This window comes from Myxine glutinosa, chromosome 4, assembly GCF_964187855.1.
Source record: "Myxine glutinosa chromosome 4, kmMyxGlut1.1, whole genome shotgun sequence".
In the NCBI taxonomy this organism is placed as follows: Eukaryota; Metazoa; Chordata; class Myxini; order Myxiniformes; family Myxinidae; genus Myxine; species Myxine glutinosa.
In genome coordinates, this window is record NC_136264.1 from 167,317,247 (window position 1) to 167,342,573 (window position 25,327).

The following is a 25,327-nucleotide window of genomic DNA, read 5'->3' on the forward strand; positions in this document are numbered from 1 at the left end:
CAAAGACCACCAACCTGCCTGCGGTGAGTGAGTGAGAGGCCCTTGGAGTTAGCTTCATCGGGGGAGATTCCAATGATTCTGAATGCTTTGGTTTCAACAGCGTGAAGACGAGCTAGGTGTGAGGCAGGAGCACCGGCCCAGAGGGGGGAACAGTATTCCATTGAGCTGCGGACAAAAGCCTTGTATGTGGTGAGGAGCTCAGGTGTGCCAAGGAAGGACTTCGCACGACGGAGGATGCCCAGTCGGCGACTGGCTTTGGAGGCCAGATTTGAAATGTGGTTTTCCCAGGAAAGATCATGGCTGATAGTGAGACCCAAAAGCTTGAGTGACAGAACTTCTTGGAGAGGATTGTTGAGAAAGTGGATGGGAGGGTTGTCCAGTCAGTCTTTTTGGAGAGACATCGTAAGAGTGTGAGATTTGTCAGCATTGAAAGACATGTTCCACTTGTTTGCCCAGTCTGTGATTTTGTCCAGGTCTGCAGAGAGTGAGGAGGCTGCAGACTGCTGATCTGAGGGTTGAAGAATGGAGCGACAGAGAGTAGAGGCATCAGCAAAGAGATAGAGAGGAATTTCAAGAGAGTCAGAGAGATCATTGATGAAGACCAGAAAAAGCACAGGGCCCAGAACACTGCCTTGGGGAACTCCAGCCTGAACAGGAAGAGGAGATGAGAGAAACCCATTCAGGGCCACATGTTGACTACGACTAGAGAGGAAGTCCGCCAGCCATGCGTGGAGATTTCCATGGATACCAAAAGAGGAGAGTTTGGTGAGCAGAGCGGGGTGCCAGACCGTATCGAAGGCACGTGATATGTCAAGGGAGACAGCTCTAATTTCCTGTTTGGCGTTGAGGACCTCCATCCATTGTGGAGAAAGCAGAAGCAGCATGTCCAGAGTAGAGTGACCAGGTCTGAAACCAAATTGATGATCAGAGATCAAGCTATTGGAGAAGAGGAAAGATTTCATATCTTTCATATCATATCTTTTTCATATCTTGGAATTGAATGAAACTTCTGCATATAAATGCTTACTCATGAATAAAAAAAAATGTACGCTCTGCATATGTATGGGTCGGGGATCACGTTTGTGACGTTTCATGTTGATTGGATAAGGTTTATTTTTGTCATTATTTTCAAACTATATGCAATGGTGTTCGAGTTAGATGGTATTTATAAAATTTCGCATCCATAGGGTAAGCAGTTTCAGAGATATAATTATTTAGTATTTTCCTTGAATCTAATATGGCTGCCACACCATGTGAACAAGGACCAATGACTTACTCATGAAACCTCTGCTTACTCATGCACAAATGTGGACTGGAAGGAAATACAGAAGCCAGTGTTCCTACAGATATAGCTCTTCCGAGCACAGCACATGCCTAATGTTGCCACAGGCATTTGGCAAATCCTTTGTTATTGTTTTTTGTATAATTGGATCCCGTGCTGATATTTTGCTGAAGGCTACTCTTTCCATGTCCAATACAAATTTTAATTCCCAGGCCCACACCACATCCCTTGCCTGTGTCTTGTCATACTGACATCGCCAGCGGCGACCGGCAAGCTCTGGGGTGGGGACTATTGTTAACTGTCCAAAATCGATTGTACGTTTCTTTGTGCAACTTGCACCATTTTTATTTCGTCCTTGTTGTGCTAAAGCTTACAGTCTCCAAGATGAACTTTTCCTTCCAGTTGGAATACAGTTTTAATAAAGATTCTGTAATTTTTGGGCATCGCAATTTAGCTTCGGAGTTGGACAAAATTGGACAAAATCTGAATTTTTTTCCCTTTCCTGAGGGTATTGTTCTCGTGTTTAAAAAAGAAAAAGAAAAAAAAGAAAGGGAAATCTTTTGGAATGTGAGCTGAAATGTTGCCAAGTTGGGAACCCAAGGAGACAGGTGGCCAAGCTCTAGTTTTGCATTAATTTTTCATCTGCCTGTCAAGGAAAACTGCTTAATTTCTGAACACCTGTCAGGTAATGTCTGCCTTTAATGTACTGGCTAACTCGTGCATGCTGATTATTATGGCTTTTTAATTACGGTTGTAGCTCGCTGGGAATTTCCAAGCCAGACCTTGGAAAAGCGAAGGCAGAAGTGTACAACCTCGTTGGTCAATATCTCAGACGCTTTCATGAGAATTGCTTTGAAACGACTTCAAAAGGCGATTCACGTATATGTATGCATTCACGTTTACCATCGTTACTGGTGAACTGTCTAAAGTTTATTTTTCTTTCATGCCGCAATGAATTACGATTTCAATTTTATCGGAGCTTAAAATGTTATTTTATTAACGCAATCACTCGACTCGAAGGGAGACAAAAATTACGATTTGTGTTCTGAGAGTGCAGTGTGCTTGTGTTGTTTTTTTTTGTTTGGTTTTTGTATACAAGATCGAGGCTCGTGTAAGAGCTAAACTTTGATCACGAAAAGACAAAGCGACACATAAAACATATGATAAAGGGAGGGGAAGAACAATATGGAGAGCAGGGACATCGGGAGATCTGTGGGAGGGAGAGGGCTTGTGGGGGAGGAGGCATGGGAAGGGGGGGGGGGTGGGAGAGGTAAAAAAAAAAACACATGGACACTGCTAGTGGACACTGCGTGAATTATATAAAACACGTGGACACGACTTCTTCCAGGAAGGAAGTTGGTATTTCAAAAAAGTGGATCTGGGGTGAATTAACAGGGGTAGAAAAGATCAAGGTTTTGGATGGGGGAGGATAAGAGATGGTGGTGGACAGCTGTTTTAAAGACCTGGAGGGAGGAGTGGGATTGAAGAGAGTATGTTTACTCATGTGGCATCACTCATGTGGCATCACTCATGCAGCATGTTGTTTTACATGTGTAAGTTACCTACCCCACTCTGCCACCACCAACCTCCCTCATGCCCATCTAAAATAATGCTTTTATCGAAGTTAAACAGCCCGATGCTTCCAAGTTTCCCATTCCAATCAAATGGTGTTATTACCACTGATAGCAGCATACAAAGGCCATTTTGAGACGATTTCCTCCTCGGGAATGCTGCAAATATTTATTTTTGAGGTTTATTGACTCGGTGCTATCTACAGTTTTGTGGTGGATTACCTGACGGGATTAACCAGAAGCATTAACAGGTTCTGTAATAGGGCTGTGCTGGTGGCTGTGGGGTGCCTCCAACATGCCGCAAAGCGAGGCGTCTGGGTCAGGCCGGGCAGTCGATGAGCGTGGAACAGGATAATTGCAAGGCAGGTAGTTGGTGCTGACAGCAGGTGGCCTCGTGCTCCGAGGCTTTGGTGGCGGAGGGAGGGGTGAGAGTGACAGAGCTTGCACATCTGCTAATGAGACTCGGGGAGAGAGGTGCGAGGGAGGGATCGAGCGCAGGACCGAGCAAGCCCCACAGCACAGCCTTGCGCAAACCTGTGGGATCTAATTATCTTGGTGGATGGGGCGAACCCAGCTGCCGTGGGCTGCCAGGCGGCGAGGGCCTAATGAGCCGGGCTTCGCCAACTTTCCCGGTGCGTAGGAGCGCCTCGCAGACTCGCGGCCTCGCACCCACACCAGCCAGTAGTTGTAAAAGCATCAGGTGCGGAGCCAGGGCATGTGAAAAGTCTGTGTATTGTTTTTCCTTTTCTCCCTTTGGTCTTCCTGTGTGCTCGCATGGCTGTTGCATTTTTTAAATGCTTTGTTTTTCCTCATGTGGCATGACTCGTGTGCGTTTTGTGCTCCTTGGCACGCTGCTTGTTTCTATTTCTTCCTTTTTTTTTTCCTTTCCTCTTTATAAACGGCTGAAGATGTCGGGTTGAGGCATTGGTGAAGGGATTTCTTGGGTATTTTGCTTTGAGGTAGAAGGTTGACGTTGAAGTGCAGCTTTATTACAGAGTTTGTTGGAGAGCAAATTATCCCTTTACCACAAATGCAGTCATTGATGAAGACCTGGGTGAGCTCGGTTTATTTAATTCACAAAAAGCACACACTCAGACAAAGGCTGTGTACATCGAGTGCATTAAGTTGTCTTTACTCCTCGTCATTTATTCTTCATGTAAATTGCATTGCTTTTAATCTCTCGAAAACACAGGATTCTTTTCATGAGGCCTAAGTGCTCCAGGCTTCGTGTGTGCAAGCATAAGTCTTGCGTTAATCTGCCTTTAGCCCCCCCTTCCCTAATCAGACTGGGTTCGGGGAGGCCTTGCAATAGGTGGTGTGTCTGTAATTAAAAACCTAGCTGTTTAAAAGCCCCATTTCCTGGCCCCGGGTTTTGAACTCCACCAAAGGTTGACTTTGGCTCATTACTTTATTGTGTTGTCACAGGCGTGCTCCCATTACAGCCCGCAGATTAATATGCTCTTGATCCCATACTGGGAAATCGGCAAAGACGAGCGATGCAGCTTTGGGCCTTTTCTGTGCAATTGCTCAGCGAAAGGCATGCCTTCCGTCTGCACCAGCCCCATTGGGTCGCTTGTCTTGGCAGTTCTTGCTTTGCTCAGCCCCAAAGCCCTCTAGAGCCCACCTTGAGAAGGTCTGGCAATCTGCGAGGAATGTCCTAAACCAAGTACCGGCTCTGGAGTCATGGTCGTGATGGCGTGTCTTGCATCTGCATAGCGTAGTGCTTACGAGTGCACTCTTCTTTATTTTCCTCTCTCTTTGTGTCGTTTTGTCCTTTTTTTTTTTTTTTTTCCTGTAAGGCCAGATTGTGGTTTTGTTAGAGTTTGAGCAAGAATTTGCATTTTTTTTTTTCTTTTCGTTCTATCACACTGCATCTTGTAATTTTGCTTTTCCCTCAAGGAATACTCTGTGGTGTTGACTTAGCGGTTAGGGTGCCGGCTTGGGATCCTAGGATCCTGGGTTTGAATCCCGGTCGATCGCTGAATTAACGCCAGGGGGGTTGACTCAGCCTGTCATCCTTCCGAGGTCGGCAAGCCTGTCATCCTTCCGAGGTAAAGAATAATAAATTGAGTACCAGCTTGCTGGGATGAATGATCACGGTGTGTACCCCGATTTAGAATAGGTACACTGTATCCCTGCGCATCGCAAAGCGTGACCAAGGGTTGGCGTCAGGAAGGGCATCCGGCCATAAAAACATTGCCTCAAACAGGGAACCATGATTGTCATGGGGCCCGCAAGCCTAACCCCCGCTCTAGCGGGGAAAAATGGCCTTTAAACGATCATTCATTCATTTATTTCAATTGATGGGGAATGCTGCAATATCAATCTGAGTGCTTGTTAATTATATGGACATGTGTTGGTGGATTCCATTCCCTCCTACTTTTGATTATGAGCTTTAAAATTGACCACGCTGTATTTCTATTCAGATCGATACATGCAACGCTATATTTGTGATTGGAGAATGAGCTATTTACTCCTGTGCTTCAAAACGCATGGGAAGACACTTGGGCCCAAATCAGACTGGACATGAGAGATTATTCAAATACACTACTGTATAAATAATAACTGACAAATAAATAAATAAAATAACAAAATAAATTAAATAATAAATAATTATTATCACTAATAATAATAATAAATAAATAAATAAATAAATAACTGACAAAACACTAGGTGTAAGCATTTAGTGGATGAGCAGCCAGGAATGCTCAAGAGACCCAGGTTTCTTTGCTACGTTGTCAATACGCTACTGCTTGAGAAATTCCAGGTTATGGCGTTATTCTCACCTCAGGATCATGTCATGTTGGGTTTTTCCGATGTTTTCTTAGACTGTCTCAGCCGACACAGGTGTAAAATAAATAGCATTTCCTCCTCAACATTGACGATGCCAATTCCACAATGCTCTTTTGAAATGGACTGTTCTGTACTGTGCATATGTAATACATACAGTGGCCTTGAAAAGTATTCACCCCCTACCAATAATGCCACATTTAGATGAATTACGAATTATGTTGAATTTTTTTTTCCAAATCAACTTTTTATATTAATAACTGAAGAGATCAAACTAAACACTTTCATAGTTGAAGAAGGTTACATGACAGGAAGGAATACCTGCAAAAAACATGTACAAATCAAAATTAACTGTTTGCAAAGGAATTCAGCCCCTGAGGTCAGTACTTGCTGGAAACACCTTTTGCAGCAATGACTGCTATGAGTCGTTTTAGGTAAGTCTCTACCAGCTGTGCACAGTGAGATGGTGAAATCTTCGCCCATTCTTCACGTGAAAATTGCTCGAGTTCTGCCAAGTTTGATGTGGATCGTCAATGAACTGCAATCTTCAAGTCTCACCATATAAGTTCAATTGGGTTCAAGTCAGGACTTTGACTGAGCCACACAAGAATATTTATTTTCTTCATATTCAGCCACCCCAGCGTGACCTTAGCTTTGTGCTTCGGATCATTGTCCTCCTGAAATGTGAATCTCCTACCCAGTTTCAGTTTAATGGCTGACTCAAGCAAGTTTTCATCAACGATTCTCCTGTACTTTGCACCATCCATTGTCCCTTCTATCCTGACAAGCTTGCCAGTCCCTGCTGAAGAAAAACAGCCCCATAACATGATGTTGCCACCACCATGCTTGACAGTAGATGTAACGTTTGGAATTTAGACCAAAAACTAGAAGTTTTGTCTTGTCTGACCACAAAAAAATTCTCCACATGCCTGCCCACCCCTGCGCACAGATTTTCGTCCAATCTCCACCAAATTTTGCATACATTTTGGTAGTACCCAGGTTCAGAGGGAGACGACTTGCCAATGCTCCAGGAGGAAGCGGGTGTTTCTATGAAGTTAAAACCAACAAAGTACAGTATGATAATTCGTTTACTTTAATGTTAAAACACAAGTTGATAGATACAAGTTGATGTTGATGAAATTATGATGAAAGCACAAGTTGATGATAAAACACAAGATAAAACACATCCCAACTTTCTAAAAAGTTCACTGCAAACCCTGTGCAACCACCAAGTTTCAACTCATTCCATCTGGAGGTTTAGTGGTACACAGATGACAGACAGGTGACTGGATTGTAATGTGTATGTATATATATATATATATATATATACAGACTTGGCATTTAATATGGAATATTTTTTTTGTGGGGGTGAACTTACTTTTCAAGATGACTTAGAACCAAAAGTTCATTGGAATTATGTTGAAATTATTCAAGATTTTGTTAATGTGACCTTTAAAAGAAACAAAAAAACACATTTGACATTTCGAAGCAAATAAATTGATCCTTGAAAGTGATGTAAACTGATATCGAACTCAATTCACGGACAGTACTGTGTTAAACTTCTGTACGTTTTCCAGAAGTATCTCTTTATTTTGCACATTAGCCAAATCTTTTTTCAACAAAAACAAAAGCTAAATTATTACTGGGATTACGGACAGTAAAATTACAGTTCAGTACTTCGTGTAACCCCCACGAGCATTCAGCAGAGCACATACACGTCGAGGCATGCTGTTCAAGAGATTTGCCAAGGTTTGGACAGGAATCGCTTGCCATGCAGTGACAATAGCCTGCTGCAATTCACGCACAGAGGTAGGCTGCTGGTCCAAGTTGCCGATTTGACACGTTACTTCTGCCCACAAGTTCTCTATCGGATTCATATCCGGGGACATGGCAGGCCACTCCATATGCTCTACACCACGGTCAGCAAGAAAGTGTTGGATCATGCGAGCACGATGAGGCCGTGCATTGTCATCTTGGAAGACAAAGTTTCCTCGAAAGGCTGCACGAGCAAATGGAAGCAATGTTTCTTCCAGAATGACCCTGTACTTGAACTGGTTCAGGTTTCCATTCAGAACAACCAGGTCAGTTTTTCCCCCTGCATGAAAAGCAGCCCAAACGGTCACCCCACCACCTCCAGCTTGGACTCTTGGCACTATACAATCTTCGTTGTGGGCTTCATGCACTTGTCTGCGCACTCGGACGCGGCCATCTTGACGATAGACCAGAAATCTAGACTCGTCACTGAAGGTCACGTGATTCCAGTATACTGGCTGCCATTGTGGTGCTCTCTGGCCCACTGCAATCGGCGCTGACTGTGTTGTCTGGTCAGGCGTGGCTTTCTCAAGGGACGCCTGGCACGATAGCCTGCTTGAACCAGTCGTTGGTTGACTAGCCTTCTGGATACAGGCACATTTGTCAGTTACTTCCACTCAGCCCTAAGCCGATTAGCTGACGTGGTACGGCCATTGCAGGCTAACCGTGGCAGCTGGCGATCATCTCTCCTTGTGGTTCTGCGTGGACGTCCTGGCCTCTGTATTGGAGTAGGGACACCCCTCTGAGCATTTCGTTTCAGCATCTTTGACACCTGACATTGAGTGATGCCATACTGCCGAGCAATAGTACGCTTTTTCATGCCAGAATTTCGTAAAGCCACCACTCCATGACAAACAGCATTGTCAAGTTGACGGACCATCTCCAGAGGAAGCGGCAATAACTTTTGTAGATGTGCAGCAGTTGTTTTCCACTAATACAGAACGCAACAACCCTTATATACCCGATTGTGAAGCCAATCGTCAAATGTACCTGTCCTTACATTTTGTCACGTCACCTGTGATATAATCCTGTTATTGACTTCTTGCTGCGAAAGACAATCATTGACATGGTTCTTTCAACAAAGACATCACCGAAGGGTAAAAGAAACTCACCAGATTGATATACTGAGTTCAGAAAGTAAACCCAAGTGAAGAAAAAAAAAATATTCCATATTAAATGCCAAGTCTGTATATATATATATATATATATATATATATATATATATATATATATATATATATATATATATATATATATATATATATATATATATATATATCTATAATTCCAGTAATCTCTGTGTGTATGTTTGTTTGTCTGTGACCGCTGTTTCTCGACAACCACGGGTCCGATATACTTTAAACTTGCCAGGTATATTGCTGGGGACCCGAGGATGTGCCTTTTCAAGGTTTCATATTAATCGGACAAGTAGTTACCGAGCTATGTCCAAAAAACGATTCAACCAATCAGAGAGCAGCGAGCTATCACGTGTGCCGAACGTGCCGAACAGACTCTGCCTCGGACGGCACATTTGAGAGCGTATTCATTTATTTCACGTTGGCAAACTATGTTGGCGTTAAACTATGTTTTAAAACTAATTAAAACTAATTTGCGATTCTTTCGCTTTCCTGCGCGTTTGTGCACGCTATGGCGATTTCTTTACCAAACTCCGCAAGCCGTTCGCTTTGGACCAAACCATTTCATGTAAATAGAGGGGGGGGATTGTCACCGTACTCGCAAGCCGTTCGCTTTGGACCAAACCATTTCATGTAAATAGAGGGGGGGGATTGTCACCGTACTCGCAAGCCGTTCGCTTTGGACCAAACCATTTCATGTAAATAGAGGGGGGGGGATATAATTTTAGATATATATATAGTACGGGCATGCCCTAGTATATATAATGGTATCTGTAATCTGGTTCTCCAACCTAATGAGCGGACAACATGACGTCATCGTCATGCACGTCCGCCTTGCCTGCAAAGTTCCAGAGGAACCATCTAGCAGTGCGTCATTACGGATTATAAATACAGATACTGTCACAAGTGCATGCAAAACTCACAGTTACCGACCTGGTTTCGCCCTTGTTGGGGCTTCATCAGGGCAACGCAGTGAGGCTTTCCATACACTTGTAACTCTGTGACCCTTTCGGTTTTTATATCAGTCACTATGCGACCTTCATATCATCAGTGGAGAACCGCCAGCAAGGTGTCCCATACAGTGCTAGATGACGCACTGCTAGATGGTTCCTCTGGAACTTTGCAGGCAAGGCGGACGTGCATGACGATGACGTCATGTTGTCCGCTCATTAGGTTGGAGAACCAGATTACAGATACCATTATTAGTAACTCCCAACTGCAACCAGGTCGACTCCATATGATGAGTGCATACCAGAGATAACGTCACCGCATGGCAGGCGGTGCTTATCGCTCCCAGCAAGGTGCAGCAGCAGCTGTATGGGACACCTTGCTGGCGGTTCTCCACTGATGATATGAAGGTCGCATAGTGACTGATATAAAAACCGAAAGGGTCACAGAGTTACAAGTGTATGGAAAGCCTCACTGCGTTGCCCTGATGAAGCCCCAACAAGGGCGAAACCAGGTCGGTAACTGTGAGTTTTGCATGCACTTGTGACAGTATCTGTATTTATAATCCGTAATGACGCACTACTAGATGGTTCCTCTGGAACTTTGCAGGCAAGGCGGACGTGCATGACGATGACGTCATGTTGTCCGCTCATTAGGTTGGAGAACCAGATTACAGATACCATTATTAGTAACTCCCAACCGCAACCAGGTCGACTCCATATGATGAGTGGATACCAGAGATAACGTCACCGCGTGGCAGGCGGTGCTTATCGCTCCCAGCAAGGTGCAGCAGCAGCTGTATGGGACACCTTGCTGGCGGTTCTCCACTGATGATATGAAGGTCGCATAGTGACTGATATGTATATATATATATATAAACACACACACACACACACACACACAATTCACCACTGAGGCTCCCAAACATGTACTGCGTGCAATGCCACTAGAAGTCAGTACAGTATTTAAAAAAACATAAAAAATCAAAAGCCCAATCCTGTCTTTTACCTGTAATTGGAAGGAACATCCAATCGGTAAATCATGGTTTGAAACAGCAAAGGGGCTTACTTTTTGAAGCTTTTCTTGGTTGCTTTATGTAGCTTTCTTTGGCTATAAGGTCACATTAAGTTCTTGAATATTTATATTTACTGTGTACATATAGACAAACGCACATGCATACAGTGTGTTGTTTAATACAAACCAGGTCAAAATGGAAAAGCTAGTCTTGTTTGAAGGTAGAAATGGTTCCATTCATAAAATGCAGTATTTGTTATAAACTGTAAACATTGCTCATGTATATTAAAAGGGTAACTCACGCACTCCTCTCACCTCTCCAATATTGATGCGAAGGGCGGTTTGGGCGATTTGATGAATTTTGTGTTATGCTCGAGTCGACTTTCATCTACATAGAAAATTTCATTTGACTTGAATTTGATTTATCGTTTGGAGGATATTGCAGGGCAAACAGACACTCCTGGTTTCATCCCTTAACTTACCAATGTCTGCCTCCTTCATAAGACCCTCTCCAATGCATAGACCTTTTCAACGAATGATGGGAGTTACTTTATTCAAAGCCATTTCTCTAAGAAAATATCGTATTGACATTTATCCGAAGGAAACAGGTTGAAATCTAATCTACAAATGGATAATAATATGTCATCGTGCACATTTTGTAACTGAACTTCTTTAAACAACTCTCATCTATCTCGCTCTGCTCTTTCAGCTGTCTGACCCTCTCTTGCATCTCGAGAATGCAGATGTTCTTCCAGTAATCACTGACTGATTTAACTTCATAAATCCCCCCTTTGTAATCACATCACTCTTCCATGAGCCTCAATCTTGTAAAGAAGGAAAGAAAAAAAAGTGCTCATTTCTGAAGTTAACTAGATGGTATTCATCGAATACCTAACCTGTGTAGTCAATTTGGTGCGAGCCAACTCTTCTTTTTTTGAAGGTTTTTTTTTCTTTGATCCAATATGGCTGCCAGACCACGTGAGCGATGACATCTTAAATTTATATTCTCTAATATAATTGTTGTGTAAATCATGCTCAAGAAATTTCAAACTGATCAGACCAAGTGTTGTCCCTGTCAAATTGTGACGTCATAATTAAGGCACAAACGACGTCATTGTTAACAACACCTATTCCCCGTGCAGAGTTCTTTACAATAAGCCATGTTTCATTTTTTTTCCATGGAGCGGTTTTGGAGATATAGAGGTGCAACGTTTTTTGTTTTTTTTACAAGATTGCGCCTGTACAACGTGACCTATTACATCATAATTATCATTAAAATATTCTACAGGAGGAGGCATTCCTATAGTGAAAATTTTGTGTCCATCAGACCAACAGTTGCAGAGAAAAAAAAATTCATACTGATCTGATGAAGCATTGTAATTGTCGAATTATGATGTCATAATAAAAGCACCGATGACATCATCATTAACATATCTTATTCCCCATGGGGAATACTTGACAATGAGCTACGTTTCAATTTTTTCCATGGAGTAGTTTCAGAGATATAGAGGTGGGAAATTTTTCCAAGATGGCGCCTGTACCATGTGACCTATGACATCATAATTATCACAAAAATTCTGCAGGTGTAAGTGCTCCAATGGCAAAAATTGTCAATCGGACCAATGATTGTAGAGAAAAAAATTCATACTGATCGGATCAAGCGTTGTACATCTCGAATTATGATGTCATAATTAAACTACCGATGACATCACCATTAACATATCTTATTCCCCATGGGGAGTACTTGACAACGCACCATTTCAATCTTTTCCATGGAGCAGTTTCAGAGATATAGAAGTGCAACGTTTTTCGATTTTTCCAAGATGGTGCCTGTACCACGTGATGTATGACGTCACAATTATCATTAAAAATTCTACAGGGTGAGGTGCTCCTATGGTCAAAATTTAGTGTCCATTGGACTAACAGTTGTGGAGAATTTTTTTTTTTCATACTGATCATATCAAGCATTGTACTTGTCGAATTATGATGTCATAATGAAGCCACCGATGACATCATCATTAACATATCTTATTCCCCATGGGAAGTACTTGACAATGTGCCTTGTTTCAATTTTTTCCACTGAGCGGTTTTGGAGATGTAGAGGCGTAACGTTTTTACAAGATGGCGCCTGTACCATAAAAATTTATACAGGCGCAATTTCGTGTCAATCGGTCCAACGGTTGCCGAGAAAATAAATTTTAGAAATGCAGACACGTACACCACACATACAGATGCACCCGAATGCCTGGGCGAAGGGGAAATAATTTTTGCAGACATTGACGATATATCAAAGTCCTTGTGTTAAAAGTAACATGACCATCCCTTTGAGACAATCATTTCCTGTTGAACAGTTTTGATATCACCTTTATCTCATACATGCTTTGCAGGTACAAAAATTTTCATTCGATATTCTAAAATCTGTCTGAGAACTTAAAGTTTAGCTGAAATTTCTCCACGACTATTTGCACAGACTGCTTTGCCCATTTTTATTTTCGAACTAAGTTGTTTCGTTTTAGATATGACTATGCATTTTTACCCGTCCCTTTGCCGAGATATTTAATCAAAAGAGTGCTGTACTTCACAAACATTGTGCTCTCTTCACCCTATCATTTGCCTGAGGTCTTCTTCCATCTGCTTATAAGTCAGCTAACATCACCTTCATCAACCACCCTTGCTGCTTATAAATATGGCATGAGCAAAAATCCCTTTCGCTTCACCGTGACGTGTTGGGTGATTTGGTTTGAAAAAATCGGTGAAATTAAACATTTTGAAAATTTCGAATTATTCTCAGATTTCAACATCACCGTAATGCATATTATCAAGTTGTTTGAATTTTTTTATATGTATAAGAAGAAGATTTTTTGCAATTCCGGATACCACTGGTGGTGGTATACGATACACATTTACATGGAGAGAAATGGGGTATTCCCCCCACCTTGAACCCCTCACCCAGATATGCTACCTCAACAGAAACCATACTTGGAATACCCTTAGATAACGTGGAAAATTTTGTTGAATTTGGTACAAGTAATTTTTCTCGTTTTGGAAGTAAAAATATATAAATATACAAAATCACTTTTCTAGTATAGACTGTGGATAATGTCACCTGGATTTGGTCATTTCAATCATGACCAGCTGGTACCAACACTAAAACGTGGTATTTTCCTGCTTCATCAGGATAAATGACGACATTCTAATGTAATGCACACCAATCATTCAGCATAATCAGATCAGGAAGGATTGGACTCGCACTCCCGTGTCCCTCCCAGATTCTCCAATTACATTTTCTCTGACAACGGATGATGTGGAACGTTATCATAAACTACTCGTACTCTCACATGATAAATCATACTTTGGGTGGGAGTTGTACTACAAAACAGACTCTTGAGATCAAGATTATTATTTCCTTTCCTTGTTGTATTTATCCAGGATCTGCATAAAAAGCTTAACATTTATCATTTTCTGAGATGACGGTTTTTGGCATTGTTCACACGTGCTGTTTTCATGTATATTGAGTATCTCCCATACATGACGTTTAACAGCATCACCGATTACATCCTTAGGTCCTTTTGGTGAAGTTGGGATAAATACGTTCCAGGTCATCCTTACATTGTAACTCTTCTCCAAGTACTGCAATGATGTCATTACAGAACCGTTTTTATTTTTGAGATGTTCGCCATCGGGCCAAACCGATGCAACTTCGTTTGATTTTTTTTTCGTACATCTTGTCGCAAATTTGACGTTAAAGCAACCACAGTTTTCTTGTTATACATCAACTTACGAGAGGCAAGGCCACGTGAATACAGCTTACCAGCTTCTAATGATTGCTTTGAATTTTATCTTGAGGCGCATAAGAAAACTATCTTGTGAAGTCGACTTGAAGCAGAGGCCTTTAAACCCTCTGATTCAAATTGACTTCATATAAAATTTTGTTTTTCTGTGAAGTCAATTTGAGAAAAACAATTTCTGTGAAGTCAATTTAGAAAGTTTTTCTGTGAAGTCAATTTGAGCAGGGCCTTTAAACACAGCAGCTTCCCTCTCTCTGCTCTCGGAAGGACAAACCTGGGAAGGACAAACCTGTTTTCTCTTGACAAAGTGGAGTTTTGAAGGTGGCAGGGGGAGGAAAATGATGTACTTCAGTTTGTCAGTCATACCTTCCTCCGGCACTGTACTCGGTTCATTTTCTTTCTTCCATAATGCCAAGTGTCAACAACACTTACATCCTCCAAAACGCACTTGCATGTGGATCTAAAGCCTTGACCGTTTGGATATTGTTTTCACAGAACGACCTGCCAGCATGGTAAGGGCTTTTACCAATAGCTTTTGATGTCACTGGCAAACTTTGCCAGTGGCTTGAAGTATTCATTTCTAGTCTTTATTCTGCTCGCAGCCTCCAGAGTGATATTCAACTATCTTGTGCTGACACTTATGACTAAGGGAAGTAGAAAGTTCATCCCACTTTGGGAAAACAAATCACTCGATGGCTTAATTGGAATGTTTCTTCATCAACGTATTGTTGTTGTTTCATCAACCAAGGGATGAGAGAAGTGTGGTGTGTATGTGTGCACACAAATATACTGCAATGGAGATTGTTCATTATCATATACAAGTGTATGTATATATTAAAACAAACAAACAAAATATATATATATATATATATATACTAGCAGAAGTACCTGGCGTTGCCGGGAGGGGGAAGGGGAGGGGAGGGGAGGGGAGGGGATGGGGGGGGGGGGGGGGGGGGGGGGGAGGGGAGTAGAGGGGAGGAGGGGAGGAGGGGAGGATGGGGATGCAGGACACTTCCTCTTCCTCTTCCTCCCCCTCCCTCCTCCCCTCCCCTTTTCCCCTCCCCTTCCCTTCCCCCTTTCCCCCCCTCACCTTCCCACCCCTTCCCTCCCCTCCCCTCTCCTCCCTTCCCCCTCCCCTTCCCCTCCCTCCCCTTCCCCTCCCCTCCCCTTCCTCCTCCCCCCGTTCCCCTCCCCTCCCCCACCCGGCAATGCCGGGTACTTCTGCTAGTTCTATATATTTTCAGTTCAATGGTCTGGCGGCGAGGATGGAACATCACGTGATCGCTCTGAGCGAACCAGCGAGCGGCTCTGGCACATGCTGAGATTCAGTGTATAATGTTCCTCGCTGAAATGCGCTGAGGTAAATATGAATAAAAAATATGGATCTCGTCAAATATTTTTAGGTAGGCCATGTCCTTCCCAGGCTCAATGGCCATGTCTATGCCAAATATCCAGTACGTGAGCCTCTCCGTTTACGAGTCTATAGGTAACACACACAAGCTGTGTTTTATTTATATAGAAATATATATATATATATATATATATATATATATATATATATATATATATATATATATATATATATATGTATATACGAAGAGTTCAGATGCAAAAACAGATATATCCATTTTTGCTGAAATGAGAAAATCAAGATTTTCTGCTGTGCATTCCAGGTGAAACCCATCAAAATGACATGGGCTGTATCTTAAAATACGTGGACGCGATCGGGTTTTGGGAGAAAATGATTTGCCTACTGAAACGGAGGTATTGAAACATATACTTCGGTAAACATAGTTCAGTTTCATCAAAAATGGCGTTTATCGGTTTTTGCGCCTGAACTCTTCATACACATACATACATACATACATACATATATATTGTTGCGGATCTCCAACGTCGGCCTACCCCTTATCAAGGGGGGATTAATCCCCTTGTCCTTTTACTGGCCGACGCGATCCCGGGGCTATCACGTTCCTTCCGGTCGGTGTTAAATAGGGTTGTTGGTCGAGTTAGTCCTATTACCTAAGTACTAACACCGGCCGTGAAGCAAGGAAATAACCCCACCCGAACCACTGCGTTAGTGGACATGCCGAGCGAAGCGAGCTGCGATTCGGGCCGTTAACAGGTACTAAACCCGATTCTAAGCGGTTGTCAATCGTGCCACGCTTACCCAATTGATAAATCACTAAGACGATCGGATTAAGAGGAAAACAGGAAGAACAGATTGGTTTATTAACAATTTGTACACTAAGAAGAAGAGGAAGAAAAAGAGCAATGTACAATGAAGAGGAAGAAGCAGATACACAGGGCAGCCTTATACCGTCTTACTTATTCCCTGGACATGGGCCCGTTCACACTCAGACTCACTCTCAGACTCGGTTGTAGATGGTCGGGTTGACGGTCCAACGATGGCGTCCACAGCTCGTCCGGTCCCCGACTCGTACCGTGCAGATGGTGGAAGACGGCAGGCAGCTCTCTGCATGGCGTTGGCACGAGGCGGACAATTATATACCGGGGAAAGGTAAGCGGCGATGATATGGCGTATGTAATACTTGTACTGGCGCCTTTATACGCGCTCCCGGTATTGTTATGAACGATGTGCCACTTCCCAAGATGTTACCCAACGCCCTTCACCAACGTCCTTCTGCACAAGCCCTTCTCAATGCTGCAGTCCTCTGCAATGCGTGCCGCGCGCCAGCCCTTTGTAAAGCGCAATCAATCAATCAAGGCTTGTCACCGCGCGTCTCTCCCTCTCGTAACTCTGAACACGAACCAAGCGCCTCTCCCTTCTAATCTGTTCAACAGAGGACCCCGGCTCATAACTCCGTTCAAGGCTCGTAACTTGTCACTGCCCTCCTCATAACTCAATTCAGCAGAGCGCACGTTCTCCTCATAACTCGATCACAATCATTGCAGTTGCATCCGTCCTCCTAACTGAGGTGGGGGCCTCGCGCGAAGGGTTATATTGCCACGCCCAGCGAATCCTCTGGAATGTCCAGCCACACCCTATCAGGTGATCTCACTCGAGCCCTGGTTGGCTGTTGAGGGCATACCGGCGCTCCGCCTTGATGGCTGCTTGACGTGGCCACACCCCCACCCTTGCGCTCCGCCCCCTTTTCGGGCCTTACCTCGTGGCCTTTGGGCTGGTTTGAGCGAGCAAGAGCAGCAAACGCTGCTGGCAAGCAAGCGTAACAAACCGAGGGCGATGGAGTACAGACTGGATAGCGCTTAATGGCGTCGATTGAAGGGAGGCTGCAAAAATGGATGAACGGGGCCTACTCTTATTTGTTTTACACAACGCAGATGCAACTATTGGGAATGGCCTTATACTAAACACATACTATGAAATAACTAACGTTCTAAGGTGACCTACGTGTTGCTTGTGGCCTATCTATGGGGTGCAACCTTTAACCTTTAATGATGTTACCTGTGTGGGTTCTCAAAACCGCAACAATATATATATATATATATATATATATATATATATATATATATATATATATATAAATAATTTCCTTCCTGATTTCTGATCGACCATACTCCGTTGCAGAGTGTCAGTGCTGCTGAAGTATTGTCTTGTCTATGATTGTTCTGGGTAGTTTGCCATTGCCTTCCCAGCATTAGTTAAGGCAGGAATTTGGAATTTGGTCATGGTGCCAGCGATAGCTCACCAACTCTTTGCAAAGGGCACCATAACATATTTAACCCCCTAACCCCCACCCTCCCAACTAATGCCGGCAGACAGGATGCCCAGTTTAACGTCCATCCGATGGATGGCACATGCATTGATGAATCGTGAAACACGAGACTGACAGTTTCTAGCTGAGCTGAGGTGATTCTACTCTCAACAGACTTCAACATGATTCAACTCTCGACTGACTTGAAGAAGCTTTAGAAATTAAAAAGTTTGAAAAATATATAGATGTATTTCTGTGCCCAACTTCTCTTCTTTTGTTTTTTCCTTCTCTCCAGCTTTGGTTTGCCTTCAAAAGTGGATTTTCTGGGCAAATTTTGTTTGAAAGATGGTGCATTGGCCTCTATAATGTGGTGAGTGATTGCTGGCTCGGGTAGCGCACAAACATTTCACATTTCAATTGTGAATTAAACATGAGCCTCTGGCAATGTGGACTTGGCAAAGGACCTGGAAAATTTTATCGGTGAAAGTATTGTAGATTCTTGGCTGGCATTCTGAGCACATATCCCGTGGCATGCTCTCCACAGGTGTTTCTTGCACTGCCTCCGCTCACACTGGGTATCTTTGATCGCCCTTGCAGTGCCAACAGCATGCTAAGATTCCCCGAACTCTACAAGATCTCACAAAGCGCTGCTGGATTCAACTCCAAGGTAACTGCTTTGCACATTTAGGATTTTGTACATTTCGACATTGGGAGTGTTGCAAATTTTTGTTAACCTTTTCGTGATGTGTCCTGATGACTTGTCAAAGAAGATATATCATCATGGTTACTATTATTACTCTTGTCAGATAGGTGTCACCAAAGGATCTGACTTTGTGGGCATAAACACTTAGATATAATTATTTTACCAAAATGTAGTGAGTCTGTAAGAAGGAGCAACACCCCAATTATGTGACGTCTTCAGTATGGGGTCAGCAGCTCATCAAGGGAGGTGCAAAGTGCTCCTCCCTTTATATGGAAAGGTTTCTCCATTTGCAATTTTAACACAGGGACTGAAAATTCGTTTCTCGGCTTCTACTGGATAAACTTGGCTGCAAATTTCAGAAGTAAATGATTTGTACATCGAGGTAATGTGTTCCAAATTTCAGCAACGTCCATTTCCGCATTCTTGAGTTTTATTAATACAACACAATTTCACACAAATGACCCTTTTCCTTTACGATTCTTTGTTTGGTGTTTTGTTTTCTTCAGCAGTTGCAGACTGAAAAGGTAATTGAAAAAAAACAACTTTCTATTCCATATAAGTGCCTGAGATAGTCATTTTGGAACATCATGGCCACTTTCCTGAAACCACACCCGAAGACTGATTTACTAAGTGAAAATCCGACATGTGGATTTACAGGGTGGGGTGGTCAAGAATGATATGCAACTTTTCAAACAGCTGTTCTAGTTACGTACCTCCGCCACCAAAGGAGCACAGAGGTTAGGCTTTCACACCTGTCTGTCTTGTTTGTTTGTTTTCTGTGAGCAGGATTTTCTGTGAGCAGGTTAAGGCTGTGAGCAGGATATCTCAAAAAGATCTGGACAGATTCAGACAAACCTTGGTAGTCCGTGGGCTGAGTAGGGTTTACATGCACACCCCCCACAACTTAACTTCCCGGGTATGTCCATGTACCCCCCACCCTAGGGGTTAGGAAAAACCATGTTAACAGAAAAAAACTTATTCCCAAGGTACTTCCCACGCATATTTTGATGTTACCCCCCTGTGTCAGTGATTTCCGAAAATTAGGGGTAGGCGAAATTCAAATGGCCATAACTTTTTACCTAGTCATCCTATGGTTGCATATGACCCCTCAAAATGTTTGTCCTGGGACACTCTTTACAATGATATGTGTTATATGCAAATGAGATCACTAATGAGGTCACCAGAGGTCAAACTATGAGGGAATGAGTTTTTTTTCTGTTAACATGGTTTTTCCTAACCCCTAGGGTGGGGGGTACATGGACATACCCGGGAAGTTAAGTTGTGGGGGGGGGGGGGGTGCATGTAAACCCTACTCAGCCCACGGACTATGGTGGTCAGGTTGGGTGTGTGACAAAGAAGTATTTATTAGATTTTGATGAAGATCTGAATCCGGACATGAGAATTTTTTTTATTTTTCAAGTGATTCTTCACCATTGGCAAATGGTGAAGGGCCAAAATATAGGGCCAAAAACAATATACAGTTGGACCCCACTATTTGCGGTTCCGCTATTCGAGGGTTCCACGTATTCAAGGTTGATAAAAGCGACCTGTTTCTCTATTTGCGGTTCCGCTATTTGAGGGTTCCACCTTTTCACGGTTGATAAAATGCGACCTGTTTCTCTATTTGCGGTGCCGCTATTCGAGGGTTCCACGTATTCACGGTTGATAAAATGCGACCTGTTTCTCTATTTGCGGTTCCGCTATTCGAGGGTTCCACGTATTCACAGTTGATAAAATGCGACCTGTTTCTCTATTCGCAGAAAAGTGTCTGGTAAATTCGTGGTTTTTTTATATTCGCAGTTATGTCCTGCAAATTCGCGGTTTTTTTCCTATTCATGGCAGTGTTCCACAAATTCGTGGTTTTTGGGGGGCGCAAATTTTTTTTTTTCATCCTGCCCGTGAAACACCAGGACGACATTTTATAGCTGGGTCGGTATTTATACCCAGGCTAAACAGCTTAGAGACTAATGTGCGTCCCTCTAGGCCTACCATGTTTACCCTTCTGTCCAGACCCTTAGAGTCCCAGCACATTATTCGCTTTTTTCCCCTCACATGCCTGTCCTCTCCATACGTCACACGTCATGGCGTATCTTGTGTGTACACGTGGGCCAGGCTTAAGAAAACTATACCTGTGAAAGAGAAAAAATATGGAAAGAGCACTGATTACAATTATCTTCAGATAGCCACACACATTATAAAGAGGATGATTTTATTGGTTGAGTGGCGATTTCAATCCAGGATGTCGAACGGCAAAGAGAGGCGGACAAGGAAGTTAAAGAACTAACTTGACACATGATCCTCATTGGGGTCATTCATTGGGCTCATATGGCGAAAAACATCTGTATCCGATTGACTTGTAATTACGAAATAATTGTCTAACAATTAGAACCCTTCCATCCCTCGGGCCTATGGGTGATCTCTGTATTACAGAATGCATAACCTCGTCTGTTTGAAAATTCACAAGAAAATTTGATAAGGTAAGAGATTTATGCAGCCGGCAGCCCCATAGTTACTAATACTGATTATTACACTGTGCGGAGGTGATTAGTAATTACGAACGAGCCAATAAGATTTTGGTTAAGGTCTGGATCCAGATCTGATTTTTAAAGGTCTTTCCGAAAGAACAAGGTTTAAAGGTCTTTCCATAGAGGTCTCTCCATAGTTTCAGAAGGTAGAACGGAGCGTGTGTGTGTGTGTGTGTGTGTGTGTGTGTGTGTGTGTGTGTGTGTGTGTGTGTGTTAGAATTGTGAGGAACAGAAATGAAAAAAAACGAGATGTGTGTGTGTGTGTGCGCTGGTTCTCTATATCTCTATGTTATGGTTTCAGAAGGTGGAACAGAGCCCTCCCAGATCTTGAAGTATCCACCTTCGTTTCAGTAAGGGATCATGGTTCATGGACCAGTTTGTGAAGTTTTTTTTATTCTCAAAGTTTTGTTCTGAGTGCTCTTTTGAAGATCGTCACTGAGCCTCGGACAGCTTCCAACTACAGTTTTTTGTCGTAATATTCCCAGGGATGGTTTTTAAGATCTCTGTAAGGTTCTTTTTTATCATTACCATTGCTCCAATAATCACTGGTACAATTTCGGCGCTCTTCAGCTTCCAGGATTTTTTTACTTCATTTTTGAGGTCCTGGAAGTTGGTCATTTTCTTGATTTCTGAGTTGTTTAGGCCAAAATCGCAAAATCGCTTTTTAGGCCAAAATCGCTGACACCTCAGTTAATAATGTCTTCTTTTCTCAGTACTCTGGTCACAATGTGTTGTTTTCTATGTTCACACTTGATTGAATCATTAGGTCATACGTGAGCATTACTTCCTTGTTTTCAGTGATGATTGCTTTTGGTTCATGTTTCCACGAGTTGTCTGGAACGAGGATATTGAGATGTTTGCAGACGTGCCCGTGGATTACTCAACATACTTTGTTGTGCCTTTGGGTGTACAGCTGCTTTGACATGTTTTTTTTACATCCTGATAGGAGGTGGCTCGTACATTCTGTTTCTACCTTGCAGAACCTACACTTGTCCAATTGAGTCAGTCCCACCATTTTCTTAAAGCCATTCATGTGGTGTCCTTGGTCGTGGGAATTTATAATGATTCGTTCTCCATCCCAGTTGAGCTAACCTCTTCTTCGTCATTCCAATGAGCCTTCTTTGTTTGTTCTCAATCTATCCAACTCTTTTGTTTATACCTTCCTGCTCTTTTATTGTTTTCCCAGTTGTTGGTGTATACAACAACAACAACAACATGCATTTTAAGGCCATTTTCCCTGCAAGAGTGGGGGTTAGCCTTGCGGTCACCATGACAATCTTCTCCATTTTGCCCTATTTTCTGCATCTCTCCTTGTTAACCCCCTTGCCTGCATTTCTTCTTCCACCATCTTCAACCAAGTCTTGCTCGGTCTTCCCCATCCTCTACTTCCTTCTACATTCATTTCCATCACTCTTCTCAACCAGTCACTTTCATCCTTCCTCAACACATGACCAAACCATCTCAACCTGTTCCTCTTCACAGCATCAATCACAGGCTCTATTCCCAACATCTTTTGCAATTCATCATTTGTCTTCCTCTCTCCCAACCCCCGCTTGCGGGGAAAAATGGCCTCTAAAGGTGGTTTTTTTTTTCTTCTCTCAACGACACTCCGCACATCCACCGAACCATTCTCATTTCCACCCTTTCCAGCCTTCGTTGCTGCTCTAGCTTCATGACCCATGTCTCGCTCCCATAAATCATAACACTTCTCACACATGCAGCATACACCTTTCCCTTCAGCTTCAACGACACTCCCCTCCTCATCAGCACGCCACTCAGTTCCCGAAACTTCTTCCATGCACATCTCACTCGAGCAACCGTTGCCGAGTCTGATCCACCTTCTCCATTCAGCATGTCTCCGAGGTAGCAAAATGTTTTCACACCTTCCAGCTTCACGCCGTCTCCAAGATCCAACTCAACATTTCCTCCATCTGCAGCTGCCTCTGTGCACACCTTACATTTGAATGTAGCTGCCACACTGGTTAATGACCCTCTCAGACCACTACATTTTTGATGAACCCACTCAGCGCACATTGTACATTGAATGGTGTTCACTCCGACACCCGTCCTGCACACTGCACATGGCCACTTCCCAGTTCTTTCCACCTCACCACATGCTTTACCACTTGCCATCACCTTCGTCTTTCCTATATTCACCTTCAGACCTTTTGTCTCCATACATTCCTTCCACTTGTTCATCTTTTCCTTCAGTCCATCCATACTTTCCGCAATCAACACCAGATCATCTGCATACAACAACTCCCACGGTAAACCCCCCTTTACGGTCTGAGCCAGCACCTCCATCACAGCTACAAATAGTAGTGGACTTAGCACCGACCCCTGATGCACTCCCACCTTCACCTCAAACTCACCACTGTTCCCGTCCTTCATCCTTACAGCTGTGCGCGCTCTTTTGTACATTGCCATCACAACTCTGATCAACCATTCCTCCACTTCTAACTTCCTCAATGCCCATGTCAATACTTCGCGTGGAACCCTATTGAATGCTGTATATCTGTTGGTGTATATCTGTTGTTATTTCATTTTATAGCTTTCTTTCTTCTTGTTTGCAATTGTTGGGGCCGTGCTCGTTGTTTTGGTTTCTTGTGTGACATCTTCCATTTGCACCTGTCTTTGGAAACTTTTTGCTGGGTGTGTTTGGGAGGTAGGTGGGATACCATTTTCCAGGAGGTGGGTGGGATACCTTTTTGCCAGGTGGGATACCTTGTCTGATTTGTTGTCTTTGTGTTTGCTTACAAATTGGATTCGGTAGTTTGTTGCACTTTTTACGTGTTCGGACAATCCTACAATTGTCATTCTGTGCACTTAGTTGAGTTTCATCAGGCTGCCACCACCTCCTCATCTCGACAGGTACATTCTCGGGATGCATTGGTGTGTGTGTGTGTGTGTGTGTGTGTGTGTGTGTGTGTGTGTGTGTGTGTGTGTGTGTGTGTGTGTGTGTGATTGTGTGTGATTGTGTGTCAAATATAGCAAGTAGGTTGCAGTGTCGCAGCTTCCATTCATGAGTATAGATGGGCTTTGCTGCTGTTGGGGCATCTCAGGTCACATTTCTATTCAAAGTGAGCATGTATGAGCACAGAAAGTATAAATAAACAGAAGCATAGAAGGCCAAGCAATCACCAGGTAAATAATTCAGGGGCTGATTTTGGGTGAGGTACAAATTGTCACAGATTAAAGTACACCAAAAAAACCCCACATGTCTTTCAAGTCACAAATGCAACAAACAACGTGGAACAACGACTTTCAAATGCAGCTGCAACGACAAAACAAACATAAAGGAGGAGATCATTTTTAAAAATCTTTACGAACGAACAATACAAACAAAGAAAGCAGCTTTGGCATTTGACCTCAAACTTCAATTCCATTTGCAAGAGGGTACTTTCAAGATTAAATTGTATTACAGCTCAAGATAGCCTAGAGCCCTAGACCTTCTATAGTAACCATGTTCCCAGTTCATTTCTCCAGCTATCCTGGCAGACAAAAGGACACCTCACGTCACTCCAAATTACCCTCAATCAGACAAAGCTCCCCAACCATGCCACAATTCTCACAATCGCTCTGCATGTAGACATTTTGCTAATGTCTCTCTTGCCTTTCATTCACACTGGCGGCAGCGGTTACTTTTGCCAAATTGTGTTGGAGGCATAATATTGGATTGCATCTTTTATCCTGCATTCCAGAGGCAAAGTGCTGTTATAAAGGCCTCAAAGGTGATATCTGTACAGGCTTTGTCCATGCAGTTCAATCGTGTTACAAGTGCTGTTCCAAAGCCCTCAATTGAAAATATCACACAGAATTATAGCTCGACAAAATGGCACATACAAATGATAAAATTCGCTCTCAAAATTTGAGCAACCCATTCTGGTCACACTGCATATTTTCACTGCAATACATTGCAATTTTTAAGTAGTAGTCTTTGTTGAAGTCCTTATTGATCTACTCAACCAGTTTTTGCTCCAAAAACTCTGAATACAGATGGAAAAAGTAGCGTTATACAGGCAAAGAGAGAGGTAAAGGCCTTCATACTTGTAAATTTTCCCTTGGTGTGTTGTTCAAAATC

The 25,327-nt window shown here is 43.0% G+C and overlaps 1 protein-coding gene and 1 long non-coding RNA gene across 3 annotated transcripts in view; one reads left to right on the forward strand and one right to left on the reverse strand.

Moving 5' to 3' along the window:
- Positions 1 to 3,188, reverse strand: part of LOC137425487 (uncharacterized) — a 76,320-nt gene extending 73,132 nt beyond the window's left edge. For both annotated transcript variants that reach the window (XR_010984128.2, XR_010984127.2), the window contains exon 1: positions 3,076 to 3,188. This is a non-coding gene — a long non-coding RNA (uncharacterized LOC137425487). The remainder of the gene's footprint in view (positions 1 to 3,075) is intronic.
- The window catches only part of ATP8A1 (ATPase phospholipid transporting 8A1), a 541,081-nt gene that overhangs the window by 365,440 nt on the left and 150,314 nt on the right, over positions 1 to 25,327 (forward strand). The window contains exons 29-30 of the mRNA XM_078776729.1: positions 18,314 to 18,388; positions 18,563 to 18,685. Of these exons, the coding sequence (XP_078632855.1) occupies positions 18,314 to 18,388; positions 18,563 to 18,685 (198 nt within the window). The remainder of the gene's footprint in view (positions 1 to 18,313; positions 18,389 to 18,562; positions 18,686 to 25,327) is intronic.